Source organism: Strix aluco, chromosome Z, assembly GCF_031877795.1.
Source record: "Strix aluco isolate bStrAlu1 chromosome Z, bStrAlu1.hap1, whole genome shotgun sequence".
Classification (NCBI taxonomy): domain Eukaryota; kingdom Metazoa; phylum Chordata; class Aves; order Strigiformes; family Strigidae; genus Strix; species Strix aluco.
In genome coordinates, this window is record NC_133971.1 from 72,124,706 (window position 1) to 72,151,587 (window position 26,882).

General features: G+C 38.3%; 1 protein-coding gene across 5 annotated transcripts; it reads left to right on the forward strand.

Annotated features, from left to right (window-relative positions):
• Positions 1-170: 170 nt before the first annotated feature.
• GKAP1 (G kinase anchoring protein 1) lies at positions 171-25,501 on the forward strand. Of its 5 annotated transcripts, none has more exons than XM_074812259.1 (12): positions 171-190; positions 7,274-7,537; positions 9,649-9,792; positions 14,599-14,676; positions 16,242-16,365; positions 17,419-17,441; positions 18,078-18,230; positions 18,625-18,726; positions 20,721-20,784; positions 22,294-22,364; positions 23,252-23,329; positions 25,193-25,501. In XM_074812259.1, exons 2-12 carry the CDS (start codon positions 7,319-7,321, stop codon positions 25,238-25,240), a joined length of 1,104 nt encoding a protein of 367 aa, XP_074668360.1. In that variant the 5' UTR covers positions 171-190; positions 7,274-7,318; the 3' UTR covers positions 25,241-25,501. The 5 variants fall into 5 exon arrangements, with proteins under 5 accessions (XP_074668360.1, XP_074668362.1, XP_074668361.1 ...); XM_074812261.1 differs by lacking the exon at positions 171-190 and adding an exon at positions 711-820 and having other exon boundaries at positions 20,721-20,778; XM_074812258.1 differs by lacking the exon at positions 171-190 and adding an exon at positions 712-820.
• Positions 25,502-26,882: the final 1,381 nt, after the last annotated feature.

Genomic DNA, 26,882 nt, shown 5'->3' on the forward strand with positions numbered 1-26,882 from the left:
ACTGGACGCCGCGGTTACGGAGCACAGTGGCGTAACTCGCCCCTGGCTCAAACCCCCCGCAGCGCCCACAACCTACAGGCCCGGTCTTGCGGAGTTTTTTTCTCCGTCCCGCGGGCGGTCGGTGCTCGCCAAGGGCGGCGCTTTGAGGCGGCTCGAGGAGACACGTCGCCTTTCCCCACGGCTGGCGCAGGTACGGCGTTCCGCGCGGATCCAACGGGAACCGGGGCACCGACCCGGTTCCCCCGCCATCAGCCCTCCCGGTGCGCCCCTCGGGTCCCGGCGGCGCGGCCCCCCTAGCCCCGCTCCCTCCTTCGCCAGCCACCCCAGGCGGGGGCCGGGCGCTGCCCCCTCCCCTCCCGCGGGCAGGGCAGCGCCCTACCCCCGGCGCAGCGGCCCTCGGGCGGGCGGCCGCGCACCGGCGGGCGCGGCGCAGCTCAGTCCCGGGGGACGCCAGGGCTTCGCGCAGCCCCGCGAGTGGTTGGGGCGCCGCCCCGCTCGCCTCGACCTCCGACGCGGCGCCGGGGGCGGCGCGTGCCGGGCAGCGGCGGCCCGCCCGCGGCCCGCAATCGGTTTGACCCCGGCCGGAGCCCGCACCAGCCGCCGGGCCACAGCGGCGACGCCGCGGTGACGCAGTGCCGGGAGCACAGCGCGCGCCCCTGTGCCCGGCCAACCAGCGGGCGAGAGACAGCCACGAGCCCGCCGGCCAGCGGCGCGCGCCGCAGCTGCGGCGCTCGGGCCCGCCCCCGCTGGCCCGTTGTAACCGCCGGCCCCGGGGCAGCGCCCCCGCCCCGCCCCGCCGCGCCGCGCCGCCGCCACCGGAGTGAGTGTCCCGCCGGGGGCGCCCGCCCCACTCGCCGCCGCTCCTTCTCGTCCCCCAGCCGCTGCCCCTTCCGCGGCGGTCGGGGCTCCGCGCCGCGCCGCCCTGCCCTGCCCGCGGCGGGGAGCGGGCGGCCGCGGGCCTGTGGTGGCAGGGAAGGAGAGCGCCCACCCGGGGCCGGGGGCCGCGCCTCCCAGCGGCTCCTTCCGCGGGGGCGGCAGGTGGCGGCGGGCGCCGGGCAGGCCTGCCCCGCCCCACCGCCGCTCTCGCCGAGCTGCGCCCGCCCGCTGCTGCCGCCCGCTCGCGGTGAACGTGTGGCGCGAGGCGGGCGGGGGGCCGCGTCCAACCGGACCGGGCACCGGGCGCCTCCGCCACGGGGGGATCTGTCCGTTGGCCGTCTGCCGCGGCGCGGAGGGGGCTGGTGTCTGGGCGAGAGGTGCGGTCATGAGAGGAAAACCCGAGCGCGGCAGAAATGCCGATCGTACACTGGTCACTGGTTATTTGTTTGTTTAAGGTTACTAGTACGTACCGGTCTCTAGTAAGAACGCGGGCATTTTTTGTTGCGTTGGTCACGCACAATAAATCGAGTGTGAAGCTTCAGGTTTTGTTAGGTAAAAGTTCCTAACCTTAAAGCTTAACTAATTTCCTTTAACTTTTTTTTTTTTTTTTGGAGGGGGGGTGGGAGGGGAGAAGTCAAGGGAGGAAAAGCAAGGGAGGTTACGTTCGAGCATAGGATGCTGACTGACAAAGTCAGACTTGCCTGAGTTTTAAAAATGCTTTAAAAAGCGTTCTTCCTCAAAAATACTATTTTTTCCAAAGCCCTGCAGTGCGTTCGCCATATTCCCCTTTGAAGCTGCAAGGCCCTCCGCCTGCCACAGGTTTACTGCTGCTGTGAATGCCGGTGCTCCAACTCTTGTAGATTTCTGAACCAGGTGTGGGGTTTTGGGTTGGGTTTCTTTTGGCTGTGAAGTGTCTTGTGAAACTCATTGACAATCTGATGACTTCAAGTAATTTTAAGGACTTAGAGCAGTTTAATGCAACTTCATAGCTTTTGATCAGGTGGTATAAAACAAAAACAATCTAAGTGGAGTTTGTCCAACTGAGAGGACCTCCTGTGCAAAACTTCCTCTAAGCGCACCGATAGGGAAAAGTAGATCGAGCTTGCTGTCATAAATGAATGAACAGGCAAAGATCAATACGTGATGTGCAAAAGGTGCGAAGGTGGATCGGTGCCAGTAGGGAGCGGACATATTCCTTCACTTACAAATGTATGTTGTGTATTTTAGTGTTATTTCAATTCTACAAGCAAGTACTGAAGTCAGTCAATACTTCAGGTGTTTGCTAAGAACATATATTGATTGTAGATTATCATAAATATGTATTTTAGTGGTAGAGACGATTAGATTGTGGGAAGGAGATTTAGCATGACAACACCGTATGTGCCAAGTTTTCTACAACCTGCACCTTTATATTAGAGGTTTATTTGATGATGATAGTGGTTAAATAGGAAACAGGTTTTATTTTTGGGCCCTTCAGCATGTTTTCCTTGAAATCATAAAGCCCCACATTTAAAGCTATGTGATTGTTTCACAGATGCTTAAAGGTGTACTAGAGGTTCCTAAATTGTGATGTACTGCTCATTTCTTAAGAGGTGCTTGCAGTGAAATGGTAACTCGTGCATATGCGCAGAGCTGCACACAGGCCAGGAAGCTGCTGATGCTCAAACAAAGTAAGCTTGTGGATGTGTGCTAAATACTTCTTATTATATGTATTGGACAGTTTGCACTAGAGCTTTTAAAACTCAAGTGTTTCAAAAGCTATTTCACTCGCAACGTGTGGGTAAATGTAAGTAACTGATATGAAAGGGATTTCAAGTTACAGTAATGCCAGATGAGTGTGTTACTTTTATTACTGCACTTTCTTACATCATGTCTAAAATGAGACTGAAGTGTTTCAGGACATTGATGGATCATATGTTTCTGAGTATACTTAGTACGCTTCAGGGAACTGAAGTTAAAAAAATACCTTCTTTTTTCAGTTATGACACAATTTTAACTTTCTAAATATGTCTCCTTGTTTACAAAGACCTTAAGGTAGAGTAAGCACTTTGTGCTTACAAATCACTGTATCGAACATGCTGAAGTAATACATTACATGTTTCATAAATGGGACCAGCTTGGTATAATCTATTGATTTAGTACCGAACTCCACTGTAATCTGTTCACGTAGGCTGATATGATTTATAGAAGAGTATGACCTAGGAATGAGTAGAGCACCAAAAAAATTACTACTTGCTAGTTATAACAAATGCTTCTATGGTGCCTTGAAATTATATGGTGTCATGCTTATTTTATGTTGTTAATATATCAAGCTGAATAATATGTCAGTTGTAGGAACCCTTCTCACTGACTTTATAGTTTGAAACAGATTGCAGAGACAGTTGAACTAATAGCCTGCTAGTGATTTGCAAAGCAGAAGGTGTTGAAACTGGGTCATTTATTGGTGCCACCTGTGTATCAATGCCATAGTGATGTTGCAACTTTGAAATCCATTATCAGTGATCTTTTCATTAACATAAAAATGGAGAGTTAATAACTTTCTTGGTACATTAGAGAAAGTCTTCTCAGGAGCATGTGACTAGTGCTAATGCGTGACACGCATGGAAATGTTGTCTGAAAAGTGGGTTTGTTGCCTGGTGTGCAATAGGTCGATAATCACACACTCAGGAGAGACACTGCTTATTTATTTTAGAGTTGCTCAAGCTAGGTGCTCAGTGCTTTCCCACCATCAAGCACACCAATGGGACTTTTCATGCTATATTTATACACAAAACTTGCAGAGTTAGTAATTTTCCAAGTCCATCCTCTCTATGACGATTGGTTAGTAATTTACATACAATTATAATACTGCTGACACAATACTACTACTACACATGCTCAGGGGAAGGGTCTTCACCTGGGCAAGGGTCTTCTTGAGCTACAGGCAAGGGTTTTAGTATTATAGTGAGGGTAGTTCAGCTAAGGGTACATGGACCTTAAGTTTGCTTGCCAAGTTGGCAATGTATCCTCTTCGAGGTCTAATTATTCTGGGATGTCCTTGCTCAAAGAAGGCTGTCTACTTGTTCTTCTGATTAGGCATGCCTTTGGCGTATACAAAGAACATCTTTCTTGACCTAAGCATAATATTGCTACATTGTTCTAAAAGTTTAACCTTCAACAAAAACAACTCCAAGTACTGATGTTCGTTTGTTGGGCTTTCTTTAACTTGCTGTCTCACTTGAGATAAATGAGTAAAGTGTGCTTGTAGCATCTGCACAGCTTCCTTTTACTCCTTTTGGAGATTTTTGCTGTACTCCATATCGTAAGAAAAGGAATTGTCTTGAATTTAGATAGGCTTTGGCCAACTGACTGTTATGAATACGTAACATTTTTCAGACTGCAAAACTCCTGAAACCACTGTAAAGATTGAAATGATTTTTCAGATCCTAGTTTGATCTGTGGAATTACAAAACACTTTGTGGTATTTGAATGCTTTTTTTGTGTGATCAGAAAGCCTCTTTGAGCACAACCACAACCTCAAGAATGTCAATGCTTTAATTTTATAAGACTGTTCATATCTCTCATAATAAAGAACAACACAACTTACATTTCTGTTAAAGGAAAAAATAATCTTGTAAAATGGGTGGCAAGCATCTATGCTTAGCTGAAAGCTTTTGAGATCAGTCCATTGCTTTCCTATGGGAAGAGGAGTCAAATCTTGGAACTAAAGTATTAGGTACTTGGTAAAATTTGTCTGTCAGAATTGTAGGTGTGGTATTAAAATGTGAAGCATGGCATGGTGGTAGGCCTCAGTGAATCACTGGATCCATCTTTAAGTGTTGCAGAAGTAGGATGCTTAGATCCTGCTGTAATATGAGTAGCTGTATTGAAATGTCCTACTAACTGAATTAGCCATGTTAACAGCTCTCTTAGATTGAACTGAAGAATAATCTATCTTGCAGTTTCCTCTACAAGCTTATTACTATCCATTTGTTCTGTTCTGTGGAAACAAATGTCATTCAGGAATAAAACTCTGTAAATTAATTTCATGTTGTTACTGAAGTATTTCAGTGAATTATAACAGCAGAATTCCATGGGTAGTACTCGCTTAATGTGCTTGTCAGCCGGGCACTTAATTACATGCCAGCTGCAGTCAGCCAGCAAAAGTATACCTGTTGTGTTTGTTGAAAAGGGAGACAGGAGTTTGCAGCTGTATTTCATAGTGGTGTAGAGCTTCAGCTGCTATGGCTGAGTCCAACCTCTTTATTTTTCTTTTATCTCTTGTTCAAGAGTGACTAATAATTGTATCTTGATGATGTTTTCTCTGAAATTGTATTTCCGAAGGATCTAGCTGCTATCACTGCAGCTTGAAAATATGAAATGTTTTCAAACTGCATAGGCAAAAAGAAGTATTTGGCACCATTAGCAGCTGTTAACTTAATAAACACTGTTGTGCTGTTTATCTATCTATCTATATATCTATTTATATGAAAACCCAAATATATCACAGTAAGTAAATAGAGACTAGAAATGCCAAGCTTTTGGCTGATTAGAATCATCCTGTACTAATTAGTGCACTAATTTTTTTTTTTTAAAGCCAAGTACAGCAGAGAGTTTACAAACTTCCAGCGTTAAGACTGTTGTAGTCTGGTATAGTGGCAAGAGTACCATCCAGTATTGTAACTTCATGTTACAGCGTGGCTGAGTGCTTATCTTTAGCACTGTTTTTTAGTGAAGATGTATCTAATCTTTTCTCTGAGATTCAGGTTTCAACTTACTGAATGTTCAAGTTATAAGCGCTGTAACTAAGCTCCTAAGCAGGATAACTATAGTTATTGAATATTAAAATGCATGTAAAAGCATATACACAAACCCAGGAAAATCCAAACTTACCCTATTATTTAACCATTTAAAGAGATTAACAGGTATTAATTACTTAATGTGTTTTAGATGTGACTGATAATTTTTTTTTTAGATCTGTGGTTGTGGTCTGATCAGACAATCTGAATATCAGCATCAGGTAGATTCACAATTTGATGTCAAGTTTGTTTTATTCTTGGAATACAACGAGCTTCATATGATCAGCTTCATTTTCCTTTTTTGAGAGAAATAGTGTAGGGTAATCTTTGTATGAGAAGCATGCTGTTCACTGTAACCTTTGTTTTCGGTAAACTTGAATGAGGACAGTATTAGCTTACTTGCTCATTCTCTTTAACCTCTGAGAAATAAAATGTAATACTTCTTTTCAATAATTATTTTGGGTAATGGTCACAATGGTGACAAAACATTGGTAACATAGCATTGTTTCTTGTGATATGTCTGAGCATCTTCAGAGCACCTGTACAGTTTTGTCCTTGAGAATGTTTTTATCACTAAATTCCAGACTACCTCTTGAAATTTCTGTAGATTCTCATGTTCTTCTCTAATAATAGTCAACAAGCAGCACATTTGTAGACCATCTGAGCAGGCATTCAACATCTTAGGTTAGAGTGGTCAAACTGTAAGGATTTCTTTCCAAACAGCATTTTCAAAAAGTATGTATTATTTCACACCACCTCTCTATCGTAGTACATCAACATAGCTAGATGTTTTCTATGAAATTTATAATCACTGATGAAATAACATCACTTTCAATCTTTTCTTAATTCACTAAACTTTGCATGGAAAAATTGCAATGAGACAAATATTCTTATAACAAAAATTTAACTTTTACACTAAAGAAATGATCTGTACTTTGGAGTAGTATCATGGGAATATACATGTTGTTTATAGCTACAGGGTGCAATGGAAGGCCTAAGTGTGTTTCCCAGTTCTGCTTCTCCCCAACATATCCTTAGTGTTGTGCTATAAGAACAGGTGAGCCTGATGCTTGAGAATAGTACCAGCTGCAATGCTTGGCTCACCTCCCTGTGGAGGAAACTGCTTGTTGAATTTCCAGTGGCTTGGGAACAAAGTGATGCTACTTGTAAAATAAGAAATAAGGCTGCTTACCCAGAATTAGAGCCTGCATATGCGTAATACCTAGTTGTTTCTTTCTCAAACCATGTGTTTGTCGGGCTCCAGGGATCACATCTGAAATAGTTTTGGAGCCCTACACTATTGCTGTGTTTGTGGGTTTTTGTTTTTTCCCCTCCAGATCATGAAGGCCAACTTCTTTCAGAGCCTTCTAATTGTTTTTTTCCCATCAAACATGATCACTTGGGAACAAATGTATTAGCCTAAAATAACTGTTGTCTTATAGATTATTCTTTCCTTTTGTAGTTCTTGTTCAAATACTTAATGCAGCTTAGTAAAAATATAAAGAAATAATACTGAGTTTTGAAGGATTTTTTATACAAATCCTGCAGCTAACAGATAGGAATTACTGATTATTTGGTCAATCATTGTTTTCATTCTTATTTCTGTGCTACTTTCCTAGGAAAACTAATAACTAAAAAGAAGCCAGCTCAGTAGAATTTCAGATATGGCAATGGCATCTACTGCAATTGGTTCAGTTCCTACCACTGCATCTCGTTTTGCTTTACTACAAGTCGAAAGCGATACTGAATTGGAGCCTGGCAAAGGAGGAAGTGGCCGGGGTGCCAGTAAATCTCAGGCTTCAGGGGGAAGATCATCTACAAATGAGAAAAAAAGAAAGAAAAGGAGAAAAAAGAAAGAACAGCAGCAGAGTGAGGCCAATGAGGTAAAGGGATTATATTTTCAGTAGTGGGTAAAGTTGTTATTTGATAAATAATTTCTGCTGTCCCTGACAAGTCATTGTTTTGTTTTTTTATGAAACAAATGCTACTTAGTCACAGAGACTGCTTTTTTTTTCTTTGCCTTATTAAGAATTTTTTATGTAAAAGTAGGATACTCACTACTACAGAATTTGAAAACTTTTAATGCAAATAAATTGCTAGGTTTTTCTTTTTTGACATCACCACTTCAATAATTAATTTCTGATGAAGGGTATGACCTTTCTAAGAAGTGATTGATAGGAAACAACTTGTTTTCAGAAGTTTGTAGGTAGTCAGGTCTAGTTGCCTGCTTGGACAGCCAGTATATTAAATTGGAAATGTGCTTTCAAGGTTTGTTTTTTCTTTTCAAGAGGCAGTTAGACCTACCTACTCTGTCTGAAGAGCTTTAACATCTGGTTTCCTAAATTGTAATTTTTAGATTTATTCATTAGTCCAGTCTCTTAATCTATTAAATCCAGAAAACAGTGGTGATTTTCTGACATTGGGATTCTTGAGGCTCATAAATGGAAATTAAGAAGTGAGACTGAAATAACTGTTCCAAGATTCTGGGACCTGGAATTCTAGTTTGCTGTGTCTGACAACTGATCTGAGATGATCTCTCTGCCTGAAATTGTACAGATCTCTTACCAATTTTAGTATGTAAGACAAACAAAACCCCCAAACCCATTTTTTTTCTTTTAGTATCTATTAAACTTAAAATCTTTGAATTTTTAGTCATTTCAGTAGTGCTAAGCAAAGTGAGTTTTTTTCAGCTTTGATGCTGTTCTCTTTATATTGAAGATTAAGTTTTCAATAAGCATGCCCCGATGTTTCTTTATGCCCACCTTAACACCATCAAAACTTTTAACACTATAAAAATAATTGTGTGTATACATATGCATTGCATATATCTACAGAAATTAATTTGCATGAAAATGATACTTGATGGCAAGGAGGCAAGTGAGGGCCGACTCATTTTCTTCACCCCAGCATGTACTGTTCCTATGGCTGTACTCCACTGAAATTATACACCAGAATGGTCTGCACCAGTGTTCTTGCCAGCACTGTAATCTGAAGAAGGAAGCAGGGGTTGTAGTGCTGGGGCAGGCAGCAAGAGAGACAGTAGCCAAGCACAAGGTAGTATGGTAGTATGGCTAGGGGACTGTTTGGAGGGGAAGGAAAACATTTCTGAAATAGGTGCATTATTGCCTGATTTTAAGTAACTTTAAGCTAAGATGAGCTGCCGTTTGAGGAAGGAGTCATGACACTCAATAAACACACAGTAAGGAGAACACTGTTACTGTACTCTGTTTCCTCTTTCATCTGTTAATAGCTTCTTTCTCCCTTCTGGGAGCCTTTATGATAAGGAGATCCCTGTCTCTAAACTGATAGTAGATTGTATCGGTGTCTTTTATTTTCACTCCAAGTAAGGACCAGAGCGTCAGTTAATATGTAAGCGTGAGCAGTGAATGTCTTTGAGCTGCCAAATTTGCAGGTTATTTGTCCACTATCAAATTCTATAATCATGTAAGGTATTTTTAAGATGGCACTGTTGTATCCATATGGTACAGCAATTAAAAATAATGCTTATTACAGGTTCTTAAACTGTGACCAACTTTAGACTGTTGACAAACTGTAAGGACTGTATACGTTGTTCTTTTTCTACCTGAACCTCTAGTTCCTCTGTGTGCCAAATCCATGTATGCGACCTTTTCTTTGGCATTATATTTAATTTGGGTCAGCAGTGAGCACACTGTAATACCCGATCCAGCAGAAATCTGTCAGACACAGTTATCTGTTCAGATTTGTTGAAAGTATTTTCAGCTGGCAAAATATATTTACTTTTTCATCGGTTTATGTTACGTGGATGTGGTGTTTCTGATCCACCGTTTCCCATAATTTTACATTATGGTGTGTTACCATAAATGAATAAATAAAAATTTACATACCTACAGAGTAAGGTAAAGCACATGCATGTCTAAAAGCACATGTGTCTGAATGCCTTTGTTAATCCATTAACACTGTTTCTGTATACTTGTCAACATTCTGATTAATGTTAAAAATAACTGTTTTGCAGCTCAGAAACCTTGCTTTTAAAAAGATTCCTCAGAAATCCTCATGTGGAGGCTGTCTATCTCAGCATGAACAAAACATACACGCTGCAAGGCAGAAAGACTCTCAGGAAGAAAATTGGCAGGAGTGGAGACAAAGAGATGAGCAGGTACAGCTTACTGTATTTAGCTGTTTTTTGCTTTCCTGAAATACGTTACTCCATGAAGTTAAGTCTCATGGGTAAAGAGAGATGGCTGGAGAGGAAGCAACAAAATATTGCCACAAAGAAGGAAAGGTTTCAGTGAAAATTCAGGCCACAACTTTTGTCAAATATAGTTTATAGTTTACATACCTCATAGCTGGATTTCAACTATTTTAGGCCAAAATAGCATAGATGGACAAAGAAAGAATTTGTTTTAGTGCACGTTTCTGGATGGTGCTTAAAGAAACGTTTTGGTACACTTTTCTAGATGCCTTTTAAATAACTGTCTGCTATGCACTCATTCACTATGGATAATAGTTTGGGCTGTCTTGTTATGTTTGAAGATGCCCTTCAGAATATTTAACTTTGCACAACCTTCTTCAAGGCAAATTGCTAGTAAGTGACACCAACTGGAGTTAAAAAGTGTTTCATGAAGCTGTTGAACTTACATGCTGGTATCTACTAGGATGTTATTTTCTGTTATAGACAATTTTCAACTTATGCCTCAACAAAAAAGATAGTTGTTCTAATTAAGATGTGATACAGAAAGCCATATTGATGAAAGACTGACATTTGGATACTGGCCTTAATTTTTTTTTTTTTTTTTATGTGTGTGTATTGCTAATGATTTGGTATAGGTGCCTCCTTAAACAAAGTACAGCCAAGTTCTTAACTTTCCAGGCTTCTAGATGGTTGTCCTAGTGGTGGAGTAATGACCTAATAATCCTCTTGAAAATTTCCAGAGCTAATTAACTTCAGAATTACTTTTTAAGGTGCAGATTTGCTTTGCTCAGTACTTGCAGTTTTTTATTGTGTGATATGAAGCAATTATTTCAGGTAAAAAAGAATTTTGTAGTCTAATTACTGGGTGGTGAAATGGTCAGACAAAATAAACTCAGTTACAAGCCATCAATTCTCATTAATTTTGATCTTACTGACATATGGGCTGTAAAGTTACTGTAGGATTCTTTTATTTTAAAAACAACTTTAGAGCAATTATCATAATTGTAACATACAATATTTACAGTCTAAAGACATCTCTGTCCCATTTTTGTGAGAAAAAGGAATAGTCAAATGCTGTCACAGTTCTTGAGGTTGAAGAGTAGACTGTTTTGCAGCACAACTACATATGGTCACAGTGGACAGAGTGTAAAGAATGAAGATACAGTGTGAATGGTGAATGTTTTTTTCAACAAATCCTGTGTTAACTTTGCTACACTAAGCATTTAGTGAAATGGTTGACACTGTCATGATCACTGTTAGATTGCAGTTTTGATATTTTGTAAACATGAAACAATTAAACTTTGTTTCAAGTTACTGGTATGACTTTGACACTGTAGGTTTTGAGGCAACCATAGAGGTTACAGTGAACTTGTTTGGTTCATAAATGGTTTAGAGCATTGGAGTTTAGACCTCAAAGTGCCAAAAAGTTGCCCTAAGTGCTTTAAACTTACTTTTAACTTTACCCAGACACTCTTAAATTATGTGAATATAGGAATCTGATGAGTGGAAAAAGAAATTGCTACTTGTGATTCTTGTCTTAGAACAACAATAAAAACATTTGCCATGGCTCAAAGTATATAACATGGAGTACATGTCTTGTTAGGATATTCTCAGTAAAATATGTGTAATCAATAAGATTCCTTTTAAAACTGTTAGTTCACTGTTATTTCACTGTTTGTAGATGCTGCTGATGTATTACAGCACTGGCAGGCATTGAATTAGCTTGTTTTTTCTTATATGAGAGGGGAAAAAGGACACGAGTGAAAATGGTGAGGAATTTAGTTTGATTATGGTGTATTCATTTTTAGGCTTTTAAGGAGAATTATTAAAAGCCTGTGAGTCCCCACTGATTTCTGCAGTAGCCTACTAACAAGGTGGTAAAGGACTTGTGACCCTGAGATGAAAATTAGGAAGTAAAGGCCAGTATCACACAAAGAACCATGAGCCTTCAATATTCACAGCTCTGCTTTATTATTTCTATTTATCACCAGCAGTTTCAGTAATAACTTGTCCTCTTGTCTGTCATCTTGTTGCCCAAATTGTATAACAGTTCCATTTCAGGATATGCATTCAGTGGTACTTTTTCGAAGTAATGAGTTAGTGTTTGTTTATCAATTCTGTTAAATTATTAATTTGTTATGTTCTGTAAGGCTATAATTTGAAGAATCCATGGATAACTGATTTCAAGAATTGTAGTCTTGAGGTAAATCTGATTACAGACACAAGGTACAAGTATTGGAGACTTGATGCTTTGAGCACAGTATTGAGTGAAGAAAAGCATAGGCTTTGGAGTAGGTCTGAGAAGGCAAATCTGCTGAGCAATAATCTGTCTGCTTGATCTGAGGGACTCAGAACTGATACATTACTGAGGGCCACGGGTAGATTTTCCTCACACTTGTTCAAAACTTGACCCATTCAGTTGTATTCTCTGAACAACCCAAGAGGAGATGGGGCAGGCACTTGTCTAGCTTCTCTGTAGTTTAATTGTTAAATGACCTGAAATAAAATTTGGAATGTTTGTGCTCCAAGCTCTTCTCTTTCCCTGCCTATGACTGTGCCAAAAGCATGACTTCAGGGTGATTTACATCTGACTGTTCCATCCCACTGAAGCTGCCTTACTTTTATTGGGGAATGTTGCACAGTACACATTTGTGTATGCAGGGATTACCCTTAGGAGTAGCAACCTTTGTATAGCCAACTTCAAACATGCAGTCTTGCCCCAAACTGAATGACTGCTAGGTAAGTAAATTATGATAGGGTGTCGTACTAGAGATCACATAATGCAATTTTTGTGCAATTTATAATAGTTACAGCAACATTGTGGTAGTACTTAATAATTATTAGGAGATTGTGTGCTAAATTAGCACTTTCAGACACACAGAGGCAAACATCCTAAATTCATCTTTCTTGTGCGTTTACGTTATTTTTGTGTGTTAATTGTTCTCTTTTTGGTAGTCTGGGTGTTTTTAATCCCCATTCTCTCCTTTTTCATCATGTTGAGTTTTTCAGTGTAGTAGACTACAAGGCCTAAATTTTGGTAGATAACTACCATTGTCAGATTGGATTCAACAGCTGTGGGCAAAAGCAGTTCACTGATTTTTGGGGCATGTCAGTCAATTTAATTTATTGTCAGTTATCGGCCCTCTAATTGCCGATCTAGCTACTGAGAGAAACCCACCCCTGGCCGCTGCGCCGCCCCTCCTCCCGCCTCTTTGTCGCCAGCCCCCCACTCCTGCCCCCGGCCGCGCTCCGGGGATGGCCGCTGCGGCCCCTCCGGGCGGGGCGCTGGCCCTGGCCCCCCCTCCCCGGATCGAGCCCGCCCCGGGGCGGCCCCGTGCGACCGGCGCTGAGCTCGAACCACGAGCCAAACGCGCAGCGAGGAACGACAGCGCCCCGAAATCTTGTAGCGGTATGTGGTGAGAGCGCTATTTCACTGTGTTTCAAATAACCGCTCAAAAGGGAACAACTAGAAGCAGTGCTTTGGTCTTCTCTTAAGCGAGGCTGATCAGATGAATTGTTGAACAATTAGGAAGAGTGTGTGTGCTTCTACACTGTGTAATTAATCACTCTTAGGCATATCTAAAGCAGGTACATGAGAACCTGTAAGGTTTTTTCAGAACGTGGTTCCTGTAGACAAAAAAGCTAAGGTATTTCACACAGCCCAGTTTGAGCAAAGTACATTAAGACCACTTAAGTAATTTATTCACTTTAACAGCTATTGTAGTTTATTCAGGAATGAATGAAAAGGACTTCAATTGAAATTCAAAGAACAAGAAAATTATAGATAATTACTTCTACTAATTAATATTTTGGTAAAGCGCATGAGGAGAGCGCTATGATGAAGCATAGACTTCTATTTGGCAGCACATCACACAGGGGATTGTAGTGGTTCCTTAAGACCATAGACCTCAAACGAACAGAGTTTTGCATTCAGAACAACTTAATCTTGGTTAACTTTGCTGTAAACATATTATTAGCTATTTATACATTTAGATTATCCACCATCTACCTCGACTATAGCATCTATCTCTTCTAGGTAAATCTCTTATTTTTGCTCCATTGAACTGTTGCTGGTACTGGTCTTCTCAGCTCAATCCTTGAGCCTTCTACGCAGCAGAAGCTGGACTTCCCTGCACCTTCCTATTTTCCTAGAACACAGGAAAAAAGAGATAACCCATCCTTCATTCCTGTTCTGTGGTTCTTGGTTCTTCATAGCGCACACCTAGAAAGCTTCAAATTTTCTTTGCATCTCCCAAGAAGACCTACATACTTTGTTTTCTCAGAAATGAAAGAGAAAATATCTTGAAATAATTCAGGTTTTCTTAGTTCTGCCTTCCTTTCAAGAAAAAAATGAAGTGCACTTAACCTAATCTTTTCTATGCAATGGGTGAGCGCTTAGACTTTCTGGTGGTCTGCAATGACCATTTTCATCCTTTGACATCCTCTGGCTTTCATGTTTCAGACTAAAAATAAATATTTTAAAGATATCACTAAACAAATCATTAAGATGAAAACTGTATTACATAAAGATATGCACAACTTACGCTTACATTCATTGCAAAGTTTGCTGTAGCAAGATACTTTATTACTTATGGTACAAAAAGGTGTATTAACTTAATAATGTCATATGTCACATCAGTGAAACTTAGCTTTTTGGCAATTGTAGTGATACATGTATTGAAATTGACATTTAGGGTGGTCTTAGTGGTTTTATCTGCCTTTTTTTTTAATAATCGAATCACATAAAATATGTTAATTTTGTTTCTTCAGCTGACATCTGAAATGTTTGAAGCTGATCTTGAAAAAGCATTGCTGCTAAGCAAACTGGAATATGAAGAGCACAAAAAGGTATTTGCAGGATTCATCCTAATGTAAAAGCTGTGTAAGTTTGAGGCTTGAATTTAAAAAAATAAACCAAAAAAACCTTCTAAAAGTACCATTCACATAAATTGTTTGCTTACACTGTTCAGATGTTTAAGAGTTCAGAGAAATATTAGATTTGAAAGAAACCATATATAATAGTATTGGCTGATTGTTGGTTTTTAATTCTTTTTTAATTGTCCTGTAAAGGTAGAAAGTTAGTTTTACTTTTTCATTTTCTGGCATATAAATGCAGTGAAATTTTTTAAGAGTACAACAAGAGACCCTGACCTTCCTCAGAAAAAATTCGGCACGCTTGAAGAGTAAGAGAATCAAAGCACTGGCTTCTCCTTAGGCCTTAAAGTGTTAGTTACAGTTGAATCATCTGCATTTTTACTAACATTTTACCTGGTTTTGAGTGTAAATATTTTAATTGTAATAAACTGTATACGTCAGGATGCTGTTTTCTGAATGGTTTTTATGGAACACTGAAGAATTGTTCTGAAAAAGTATGCTTAGATGAAATTTTTATTTCTAACAGAAGTTGGTTCTTACTCGCAATAAATCAGGAGCTAATGAAATGTTATGAAAATATGTACATTTAAATACAATTATGCATCATAAAGAAATAAAAATTGCATGTGCACTTTTGTGCAAATATCTCTGTATAACACTTCAGTTTTTTGAGGGGTACCCTCAAAACAGTACCATAGTTCTTGAAAACCAAGCATAAATTTTTAACTTGCATACTAAAAGTTTTCATTAAAGCGAAGACAATCTTCAGGCATAGCAGCATAGCATCATTTGTAGACTTTCTGAGAATTACCTCCAAATAGTTTAAAATATATACTATACAAAATATACCGTACATGTGTATGCTGAACAAATCTTGTTTCTATGGAAAAAGCACTCCATTTCTATATTTGCTTTCTGTATAACAATTTTTTTCTTAAGATTATTTAACATTTAATGTATTTTTAATCTTAGTTAAAATATTTAATTAGTGCTTAAGATTATTTTTAACAGCTGGAACATTAATAATTTGCTAAGAATTTTTACGTAGATGTGTGGGGAGGTGCGACTGCAGTTCAAATGGGTGATTTCAATAGGAGTAAGGTCAAATGGTAGAGCATTGCTGCACACTAATAGCACTCTGACTTATACTGAATGAATAAGCATATTTTGAGCATAAAAAGAAGGTAAAAAGAAAGTACTAACCTGCATTGTGTAGCACTCTGCCTTCCTGCATTTGACTACTGTATATCCTCAGTTTATGAGTTTTTGGATAAAATTTGATGTAGGTGATTGAGGAAGTACTAGGCTGATTGTTCATTTGCTGTTCAGTGAAGAGCAATGCTCTGCTTCAGAGAACAGAATTGATGCTTAATTGCTGATATGTCTTGCACTCTTTAAACCAATCTGAAGCCTTCAAATTACTGTTAAGGCTAAAATCTCCTATAGTACATGATCATTATTTTTTTCCTTCATAAAGCTTCAGGAAAAAATATTTGGGTATTGAAGAAAATTATACCAGTGGGACTTTATTCTTCTAGGAATATGAAAACGTTGAAAGTACTTCACCCCAGTCAAAGTCTGTGAATAAGAAAAAGAACCAGCAAGGAAAAGACAAACCTCTCACTGTGTCTCTGAAAGACTTTCAGTCAGACAGTAATATAGGTATGCCTTATCATACCATACGAGCTGTTCTACTTGGAATTTTCTTAGTGTGTGTGCTAACAGCAAAATGCCCTTCTGTCTCTGTTCATTAATATTGTGTTTAAACAAACACTAAATGATTTTCAGTTAGTGCATCCTACTGAGTCTAAAAGCTAAGTGTTCGTTATATAATAATGGGCTAGTTAGATTAGCAGGAAGAAAAGGAAAAGTTAAGGAAAGCATAATTTCACATATTATCCCCGGGGTGGGTGGTGGACTGAAACACTCTTAACGTCACCTTTTTTTTTAAATCTAAGTGGGTTTTTTTACTAAGTTTGCACTCCTCAGGCAACTGAGTTTCTCCGTTTCCTGGGTAATAGCAAGTCATTGTTTGCCTTTCTTCATGATACTGGCTTTTATTAAGATGAGTAAATCTTGAAATAACTTATATCCACTCATTATATGCATTATTTATATATTGAAAATTAGTATGTGTCTATAGAGCAGAGATTCTGAATTTTAGTGAAGAAATCAAGGTAGATTCTAGAAAAGGAAGAAAGTAATTTGTTTTCTAACAAATTTCTAATTTCTTTTAAGGATGTTTTTATCTAAATCTACAATATTTATTAAACATGTTATTTCCAGATAATCTGAATAGAGGAAAATGCTCAAAGGCATGGAAGGCATTCATGTATACAGTGAGATACATGCTATAGAAGTCTAAATAGACTTAAAAAGAAACAAACCAACAAATTCCTCAAGTGTCTGTACCAAAGACATGCCTTCCACTTCAACTGAAGCAAACAAATATGGGATGCTGCTTTTGATTAAATAGTCTGAAAGATTTGGGAGAAGATGCAAACACAGGGATTGATGTACGACATAGTTTATAACCATGGCTTCTAATGCTTTAGTAATGATTTTTTTAAATTCTGACTTTGATAGGAGAGTTGATGTTGAAGAACTTCAATAGATGGGCTTTTACCCCCCACTTTTCAAAATGTCTTGTTTCAATAGCTAGCTGTACAAGATTTGATTAACCTACTGATGTCATTTTTTTCCTGTTCTTTTCAGATAACCTTGCTAAAAAACATGAGGTGAGTCTTAGTCAAACTAGTTTAATTAAAAAAAAACCCAAACCCTCTTACATTTAGTAGGTAATTATTTTGGCACTTTCTGTAGTGACAATCAATTATACATTCTGAAACTGAGCAATTGCCATTCGGAAAATTTTTACAGATGCATAATAGAGATATACGTCTGCAGTTCTTTTACCTTGAGAACTGAGTATTGGCTTTCTTAGAACTACCTCTTGCTTCTTTAGTTTTCAGATAGTCTTTGATGCAAGTTGCAGATTTAAAAGCATGTTAAAAAACACAAATTGTAGTACAAAAAAGCAATTTAGATAAAGTACTGTGATGCTACTATGTTGTGGTACTGTCCACAAATATTAAAACTCTTGGAAGAATAGTTAACAGTGAAACAAAACATAAATCAGTGTAGTCATAGTGCAAAATTATTAAATTCCAACTTCATGCTTTTGTGTAATCTCATAATTGGCTAAATGTTAACTGTTAATTAATTTCCAGGCTCCTCAACTGGTATCATGCTCTCTAGGTGGACGTCATATCTGGATACAATGCTTTTCCATTACTTCTTTAAACATGTTGATTTCTAGCTCAATATTAACTTATACATAAAGGAAGATATGTTATAGTACTTACTTTTAACAGGAGCTGAACTCCTCCCAGTCTTCATTGCATGATGGAGGATTTTTCAACAGGCTGGAAGATGATGTTCACAGAATACTTGAAAGAGAGAAAAGGAGAGTCCAGCTCACTGATTACAGTGAAACAGATAACTGCACATCTCATGAACAGAACCAGGCATGTAAAACAGCAGTCACTCTGAAGTGAAGAAGCTTGCCTAATGAAGCTTATTCAGTGATCAGAAGGGAGCACCTGAGTAGAAGAAAGCACAGATCAAAAGCATGATAATCTTAAAGAATTAAAAAACCCACAACACTGTAATATTTTATCTATCTGGAGAGGTATTTAAATGAGTTAATTTTTTTAACATGAAACACTTGTGATTGAAATAATTTTTGCTCCTCAGAAAATGCCAATATTTATTACTGCATTTCTTATCCTTTTGGTATCTATTCACATATACCTCTTTAGTTTTGATCAAAAACTCTCTTCTCTAACAAGTAAGTTGCCTTTCCCAAAAATCAAATTCACATGACTAAATTATTAAGAAGTGACCTTTCCTTGCTTATAGGAGAGTGTTTTGAAAGATGGAAAAACAGAACGACTAAAGCTCGAGCTTGAGAAGAAAGATGCAGAAATTGAGCAACTGAAAAATATAATAACTCAGTGGGAGGTATGTAGCTGATACTACCTTCAAATAGTAGACAAAATTTAACGTTATTATATATTTGAAACAAAGTAGTTATTAAAATGTGACCGATCTGCAGAGATGCTTTAGACTGGCCACAGATATGTATTTACAGAGCAAATTATTCCTTCAGTACCACAGAAGTGGTCTTTCTTGGTTAAGTTAAGCATCTAAAAATAATCAAAAGAATCAAGACAAAGCATCCACAAATAAACTTCATATCTGACATATCAGTCACTACTTGTTTTCTAGTATTGCTGTTTTCATGGTCAAAAAAATAAAGATGTAATCTAAGACTAGGCAAGATCTTGAGCAATCTGATCTGCCTTGGAAAATTAGCTCTGCTTTGAGCAGGAAGTTGGACTTTTTTGGGTCTTTTCCAACCTATTTTTTTAAATTCTACTCAGCTTTTCTTGCATTTAAGAACTACTTGTTGTTGGGATTTTTTTTTTTAGATTCAGTCCAAGCGGTTAAAGAAATAAATGAATATTTTATCAGGTTTAAGAGAAGTTCTTTTGAAGCTGTAGTGTAAGAAGAATGGAGTCCTGTATTTTGTTACATCTTTTCCTATTTTGTTACACCTTTTCCTACAAGTGTAATTGGAAATCAGATTCACCATATGCTAAAACACACCAGGAAAAAAATATTTGCTTATTAATAATTACACGGTATTGCTATATACCAGAGTAGCTCCCTGTTTCCAGCAGAGTCTGATTAGTCTGGATAGTATCTAGAGTAAAAAGGGCAAAATTTCCATGAGGAACTGGCATTGTAACAAAGTACAGTAAAGCAACATAGAATTATTTTAAACTATTTTATTACTATTTTTATTCATTGTTTAAGGTAGACTGAGCAGGTTGACAGATTGGGAGTTTTTTGATGCTTCAAAGAAATACTTGTAGTAATAAAGACATGAACTTTGTTAACAGCAGTTTTCACTGTGTACAGAAGTTGGAATGCTCAGGTGAAATTTTAAAGTATTAACTCATTCATATTTACCATTATCAGCACTTGATCACATTTGACAGAATAAATACAATGCAGAAGGATACTGGTGAGGTGATGGATGATGGTACAGCTGTTTAATTTTATGAACTTGTCCAGAGACCTTAATACAGTTTTAGGTGGCCATGAAAGGTCTGGCTTAAATGTAAGTTAATTATCCTCAAGGACTGGTGTCATACTCAGAGTGGAAGATAGTAGCTTCTTCATTACAGAAAAAATAAATCTGGAATTAAACTTCTTGCAAGAGTGTACAAGAGCAAACTGTACGAAGAGACTTGTGACAGGAAAAGTAAGTTTACAGGTGAGATAAATGACTAGAACTGACATAGGTGGCCAGTTAAGGAAAAGACTGACTTAAGAAAGTTGTGGTGGTATTAGATAGATTGGAAAAACCAGCAAAAATAGGTTCCTGAGTAGTAAACTGTAGGGAATTGAAAAGGAAAGAAACTGTAACGTGATAACAATAACTGCTGAGTAACACAAACTGTAGAGCAGTGGGGTCTTGTCCTACTTATCAAGTAATACGGCAAACTATTTATATTATCTTGGTATCTAAAAAGTGCATTATAATTGTAATTTTTCAGGGGAGAAACCACAAAGCCCTCGATGCAAAAGGCCTGTGTACTTCAGGCAGACCTGAATGGCTGTTCCTGCACTCACGATGCACTGACCTAACTTTCTTATTTTAACTTGCTCTAAGCTTTGTGCTTGCCTTTTTTTTTTTCCTCAACTCAGTTATTAATCCACTTCTCCTGTTGTGTATTCCTTACTTTGGCTTTGGTTTAATTAAGACATAGGTGATCATAATGGCCTTTTCCAATCTAAATGATTCTATGATTCTGTGGTTCTGTGATTAGATTCTCTGCAGAAGTTGTAATTTTAAACTCGAAGTCTGACTCTTAAGTTATGCTTAGTTTATAAATTTTTTTTTTTTAGTAGGGTATACATATAATAATTGAATCTCTTTAATACAGGCAAAGTATAAAGAAGTAAAAGCAAGAAATGCACAGCTTCTGAAGATGATGCAAGAAGGTGAAAGTAAGAGTTTTATCAGGAAACTGAAGTGTTAATTTTAAAACATGGAAGGAACTTTCAAAGCACATTTTTAAAAATAACTTGACTCAATGACAACTATAAAGAACTGAGAAGCTATTAGTTTGCAGTGACTCCAGTGAACAGCATTTGGTAGACCACACAGTACTGCATTTCTGCTATTATATAACGCAATCAGCTGCATGTTGAGATCATTCTTTGAAATATAAACTGTTCAGTTACATTTTAGGTACAATGATTCTTCAAGTTAGGCTCTGTTTTGCTAGTGACAGCTATCTGTTCTGGACTGGTATCTATAATATTTATTCAGACACACTTAAGGAAACTTCAGTTCTTGCAACTTTGCAAGCTGTGCTTTGAACTGTTGGAAACATCGTTCCACAGCTAAGCAAATCTTTTCCCACACAATGAATAGGGATAGCTAAACCACAGGATTATATATGCAAATGTGTGATAATTTTCTTCTATTACAAAACTATTCAGAGTTTATGATTTGGAGTTTATTGTCAAAGTTGAGGAAAAAATAATTTATATATATACACAATATAAAGATACTAGGATATTTACATGCATATTTCTTATGCATAGTTATCCTTTAATATTCCTAATCTTGCCTGATGAAGTGGTTTGAGTCTGTGATGCCAGCCACACTAATTTTGTTACAAAATTGCCTTTGCTTTTCAATCTCCTAATTTAGATCTTGAATGTAGTTTCTTCTCAGGGCTAAATTTTCAGCTAAAAAACCCCTCAATTTTCTTCTTGAAAGTTTGTTTACAAAAACTATGTCTAAACTAGTTCAAATGTTCATAATGTGATTGATCATTGCAAATTTCAACTTGGAACTTTACTACTTCAGGTTGGTGTCTGAGCCAAGATGATATTTTTTTCATTTTGAAAGCAAAGAAGTAAAATTCTGGAAGTTTTTTTTGTGGAATAGTAACATACTATAAAATGAGCAATTTTGTGTTTTTCTGCAGACTGAGTATTCTGTATTTTGGTGAGAAGAAAGTTCATGGCAGAATTGAGCCTTGGAAAAAACTTCATTTCTTCATATTAAGAATTTTAAGTTATCCACAAATATTTCAGAGAAACTGGCTAAATAATTTAAACGTCTCCATATTTGAGTAAATAGAAGTTTCCACAGTTATGACTGAGCTCATATGTGAAACTTATGATCCCAAAATCTCGATTCATCATCAATATTCAGTTTTCTAATGGACTTTGTTCACCATAGATACCTCTCAAATCCATGCTGCTTACAGGGTTAAGTGTGGGGTAAGTAGTGCAAGGTTGGGGTTTAATCTCCAGAACTTTTGAAGCTGCTATAATGGCACTGGTAGCTAATGGTTGATTTTGATTTACAACATCTACCTTTGAAGATGGCATTATTTAGAGGTAACAAAATAGTGAAATAAAGTGATGTCACGGTGCTATTGCAGATGAAGACCTGTAAATCTAGAAGGATCCTCATGCTGTATTTTTCTCCCTCTGTAGTGAAAGACAAAGCAGAAATACTCCTACAGGTTGATGAATCTCAAATTATCAAAAATGAATTGACCGTACAGGTAAGCAAGGATTTCTAAATGTAAAATTTCATGAGTATTTCAATGATGCTATTTATTTAAGGCAGTGATAGAGGCAGGGGAGGGAGGAAACTGAAACAAAAGCTTGTTAGAAGCAAAAAATGTTACATTTCATCCTTAGCCCTGCACTGTGTGTGTCAGAGGACATGTATTACGTAAATCTCCAGTATGACTCAGAACTCTTTCTGGAAAGACAGCAGACCTCAGCATGCCTGAAATGATTCTGCCCTGAACAGCACTTTAGGAATATCGTTCTGTGGTAACCCAAGCTACGAAGCTCAGAAGGGTGCTTCAGAAGGTGCTTCTTTCCTGGGTGGTGTGTTGTGGTTTTTTGTTTTATTTATTTATTTCTAGTCTCAAGTTTACAACACAAGTGAGCTACAGATTGCTTAAGACATGTCAGTTGGCAAATCACTGTACTAGAGAGCATGCAAGACTTTTTGGTTAGTTTTTGGTCTGCAGCGACTATTAGTTCTAAGCCCTTGACTTGTCCAAATGTCTTATATAGAACAGTACTATTTTTTTGAGGGTGATGTAATAAGCTTATCTGTGTTGCATAATACTACATCCGTGAAATGTTTTATGCAATGAGCTAGTGCAGAGTCCAAAAGTTGGAAGAGTTTCTAACTTCATAGCTTTTCTATGTCAGTATACAGGTAAACCAGTAAATGTTGCTTGGGAAATAAGTCATTAAAGAATATTTTACTTGTACTTTCAGTTCATGCACAGTGATAGTGGTAGTCACTCTTGAACTCAGCATGTATTTATTACCTGTTTGTCCCACATGGTACTACTGGAGAACAACACTGACTTCATAAACTCACAGATGTTAAGGATACTTTATAAATTCATATTCTGTACGTTTTTAGGTAACTATACTTCATGCTGCATTAGAGCAAGAAAGATCCAAAGTGAAACTACTGCAGGCAGAATTAACAAAATATCAGGTAGTTATTTTCTGTGTTTGTAAATTTACTTGTTCTTGATGTAGCTGAGACAACTGTCATGAGGTGAAGTGCTCTGAACTGACCAATTAGCTCTAATCCTTCCAATTTAAAAAAAAAATGCAGTTCATATTGTAGGAAAAAAACCAGTAGCAAAACTAAAGCACAGTTTTGGCAAGTTGAAGTCTACCACCTGTTTGGTACTGCAAAAATTCTTGAAATATGCTAGTCAATAAACATTCTTCAGGCAACAAGTTGGTTTCACTGTCTAACTGTGTGTAACTGGACTAACTGTAGACTTTCTTTGGTTCTGTATCTTAGTTCTGTCTCTAGCCAAATTTTTGTAGTAGATTCACAACAAGTTGTGTCAAAATATGAGTGATAAGCTCAGCATCTTGCTGACTGTGTATATGCTGTTTTGTTCAACTTGGCTACTAACGCAACTCAGTGAATTTCAGTTAACTTTTGCATAAATAGTATGCTGCTCAACATTCTTTTTGAAGAGTGACAGTATTTGCAAATAAGGATCTGTACTTGTGCATGACTTGACACATTTTGGGTTCTTTTTTTTGTTTGGTTTTGGTAGGTTTTTTGTTTGTTTTGACTGTGAACTTTTGCACATGTTAGAAGGAGAGCCTGTAGTACATAATGTAAACTTTTAAGGTAGCCGTGTAGTCTTTGGCAAGCTATCCTATTTCAAGTTGCAACACATTGTGTTGGAATACTGTAATTTTGTGAAAACTGGCTCATTAAGCCATAATTACTCTTTCTGAAGCTACAGATCTTTTCTGACTACATCAAATTCTTTGGCTAGCATTACATGGAGTTCTGTATGTAATCTCTTGTCTCTTTCTGTGGTCTTTTTTCCCTTGTCACTTTACCTCAAGTGAGCAAGTTCCTTCTTAAAATTTTCTTGCAGCAGTTGACAAATACATGCTTGTTCAGTCCCTTGCAGAGAAGCTGAGTGCTCATACCACTAACTGAAACTAAAGTAAATCTCTTGTCAAATTCAGTCATTCACATCACTGTTCTGACTTACAACTTCAGTCTTTCTGTTTTCCCCTCCCATCCATGCCTTTGCTAATGTTTTTTTCTCTGTAAATAGAAAATTTTGAATAAGATAAATTTATCTTGTGTTTAATTGTAATAAACAGGTTTAAAAGAGTAACTACAAAATTTACAAAAAACTGTCTTTGTTTTACTGCAAAATCACCTATTCCGTTGCTTTTTTTCTCCTTCCCCCCCAGTCTAATATGCTTTTACCTTTTTACATCCTGCTGTATTTCTTGCTTAATTCATCACCCTGGATTTTTTGTTTGGCTGGCTGGTGGGTTTTTTTTTTAACTTTTTTTTTTTGCGCGTGTGTGTTGCTTTAGGAAAATGTTCTCATCTGCCTTGCAGGGATTATTGTTTCTGCGTTTATTCTCTCCTGTAACCTTGCAGGCTGACCAAGACAACCCTTCTTGTATTATTACTTTTTGTGGCATTGTGTTTGATAACATGAGGCCCAGTTTTTTTATAGAATACTGCTTTGAAACATAGCATGCCTTTCAAAAAAAAGTAACCCAAATCTGTGGATTAAAAACAAAGAAACAAACAAAAAACAAAAAAAGGTTTTATGCCTAGATGTTAACATCTCAGTTCTGTATTCTATAAGTGCCTTGACTGTTTTAATTTATATAGCAGTATTTTGTGTTCAGACAAGTTTGCATCCCATAATAGTTGTATAATTTAACAAAAGTATGCAACTTAACTCCTGAGTTTTTTCTTGTTAATTTATACTACTTAAATATACAAAATAATTGCAGATGTAAAATGTCATGTTTAGTATATTAACTAAACATTTGTTTTAATTCTTTCTTACAGAGTGGGAAAAAAGGGAAAAGGCACTCAGAATCTGACCAGTGCAGGTGATCTCCTCTGCCACCAGATTCAAAGCAAAAAAACATCCAAATCTTTCTTCAGGGTTTTGCAGAAATTTATATATTTGTTGCACAACTGCTCAACTATGCAGTTTTTGAAGAGAAATTAACAATTACTAGTTTTAACAGTCTGAATAACTAATTTGTTGCACTTTCTGCTACAGAAAAATCAGAAATCTAGTATTGCAAGAGAGCTGAAACTTAACTGTAATGCCATTAGTTTTTCATCATTCAATAAAATTTACTCTTCCATTTCTATGTTTGAATTCTTTCACAGAATTTCTCAATTAAGAAGACTTCACTTAATGACCATCAGGATCCAAATTCATTAGTATGCAAATGGTCAAAGTTTTATCAAGTCAAAACTGAAAATGAGACAGCTCATGCAGAAGCATCTTGCTCTTGTTCAATCCAGGTCTTGTTTAAAAAAAAAAAAAGAGGCCACAGTCATTTCCTCTCCTTGTATAGGACATCCTGAGGTTCAACAAGGCCAAGTGGAAGGTCCTGCAACTGGGTCAGGGCAGTCCCCAGTATAAATACAGACTGGGGGATGAAGGGAGTGAGAGAAGCCCTGTGGAGAAGGACTTGAGGGTGGGTACTGGTGGATGAAAAACTGAACATGAGCCAGCAATGTGCGCTCGCAGCCCAGAAAGCCAGCCTTATTGTTGGCTGCATCAAAAGAAGTGTGGCCAGCAGGCTGAAGGAGATGATTCCAACCCTCTGCTCTGCTGAGATCCCACCTGGAGTACTGTATCCAGCTCTGGGAACCTCAGACATGGACCTGTTGGAGTGGGTCCAGAGGAGGGCCCCAAAAATGATCAGAGGGATGAAACACCTCTCTGTTGCATTTAAGGTGATGAATTAATTTGGTAAGAGAGGAATCCCCTTGCGTTCTAGCCAGCCCTCAGAGATTAGAGGGGCCAGGGGTGACTGGACTTATCTCTTAATAGATACGCCAATTATGGCCGTAACTATAGGCCTGACACCAGATGCACGAACAGCCCGTATGCTGTGGGTCCTGTTGCATTCAAGAGAAGCAGTCAGGTTCACAAATAGTACAGTTTATTCTTACGCAACATCTACAGATTCTTTAAGATCGCCTGCGATAAATGCACAAACTGCAGGTTGGCTATATAGCACTACACACAAAAGAAAAACGATTGCAATCACACGCACTTAATTCCCAGGTAATCGCTCGGTGTAGCCGAGGGCTCAAAACTTACCAAAAGGCACCCCTTCTGGGGGGGGCGAGGAGCACAAACCCATCGATCTGTCCCCCTGATTTGGTATCAGATTATCGTCCCTCCGAGTTAGATACAAACTCGGGGTAGTATTTATCTAAGTACGTGTGAGTGGGTGGGACTGTGGTCAAGACATTGTTTCTTGAGTAATGACACAGCACGTTCCTTGGTGCGAGGGGTGCGCTGGTTTTGTGGGAAAAGAGGATGAATGAGAGACAAGGTCGGCAGAGTACTGCAAAACAGTCCCTGAGAGAAGGGGAGGAGCAGGAGATAAATCTGTCCTTGAGGTAAGTAAAAGAACGGGACCGCACAGCCTCCACCTCGCTTCACATTCCTCCTTGGCGCCACGGCAACACGAATCACTGGATCTCCATCTCATCCTGTGTTTGTTCT

Coding starts and splice junctions, on each gene's coding strand:
- GKAP1 (XM_074812259.1), top strand. CDS start 7,319: ATGGCAATGGCATCTACTGCAATTGGTTCAGTTCCTACCACTGCATCT. Junction 14,677..16,241: donor AATATGAAGAGCACAAAAAG/GTATTTGCAGGA, acceptor TTATTCTTCTAG/GAATATGAAAACGTTGAAAG. Junction 18,727..20,720: donor ATATAATAACTCAGTGGGAG/GTATGTAGCTGA, acceptor TCTTTAATACAG/GCAAAGTATAAAGAAGTAAA.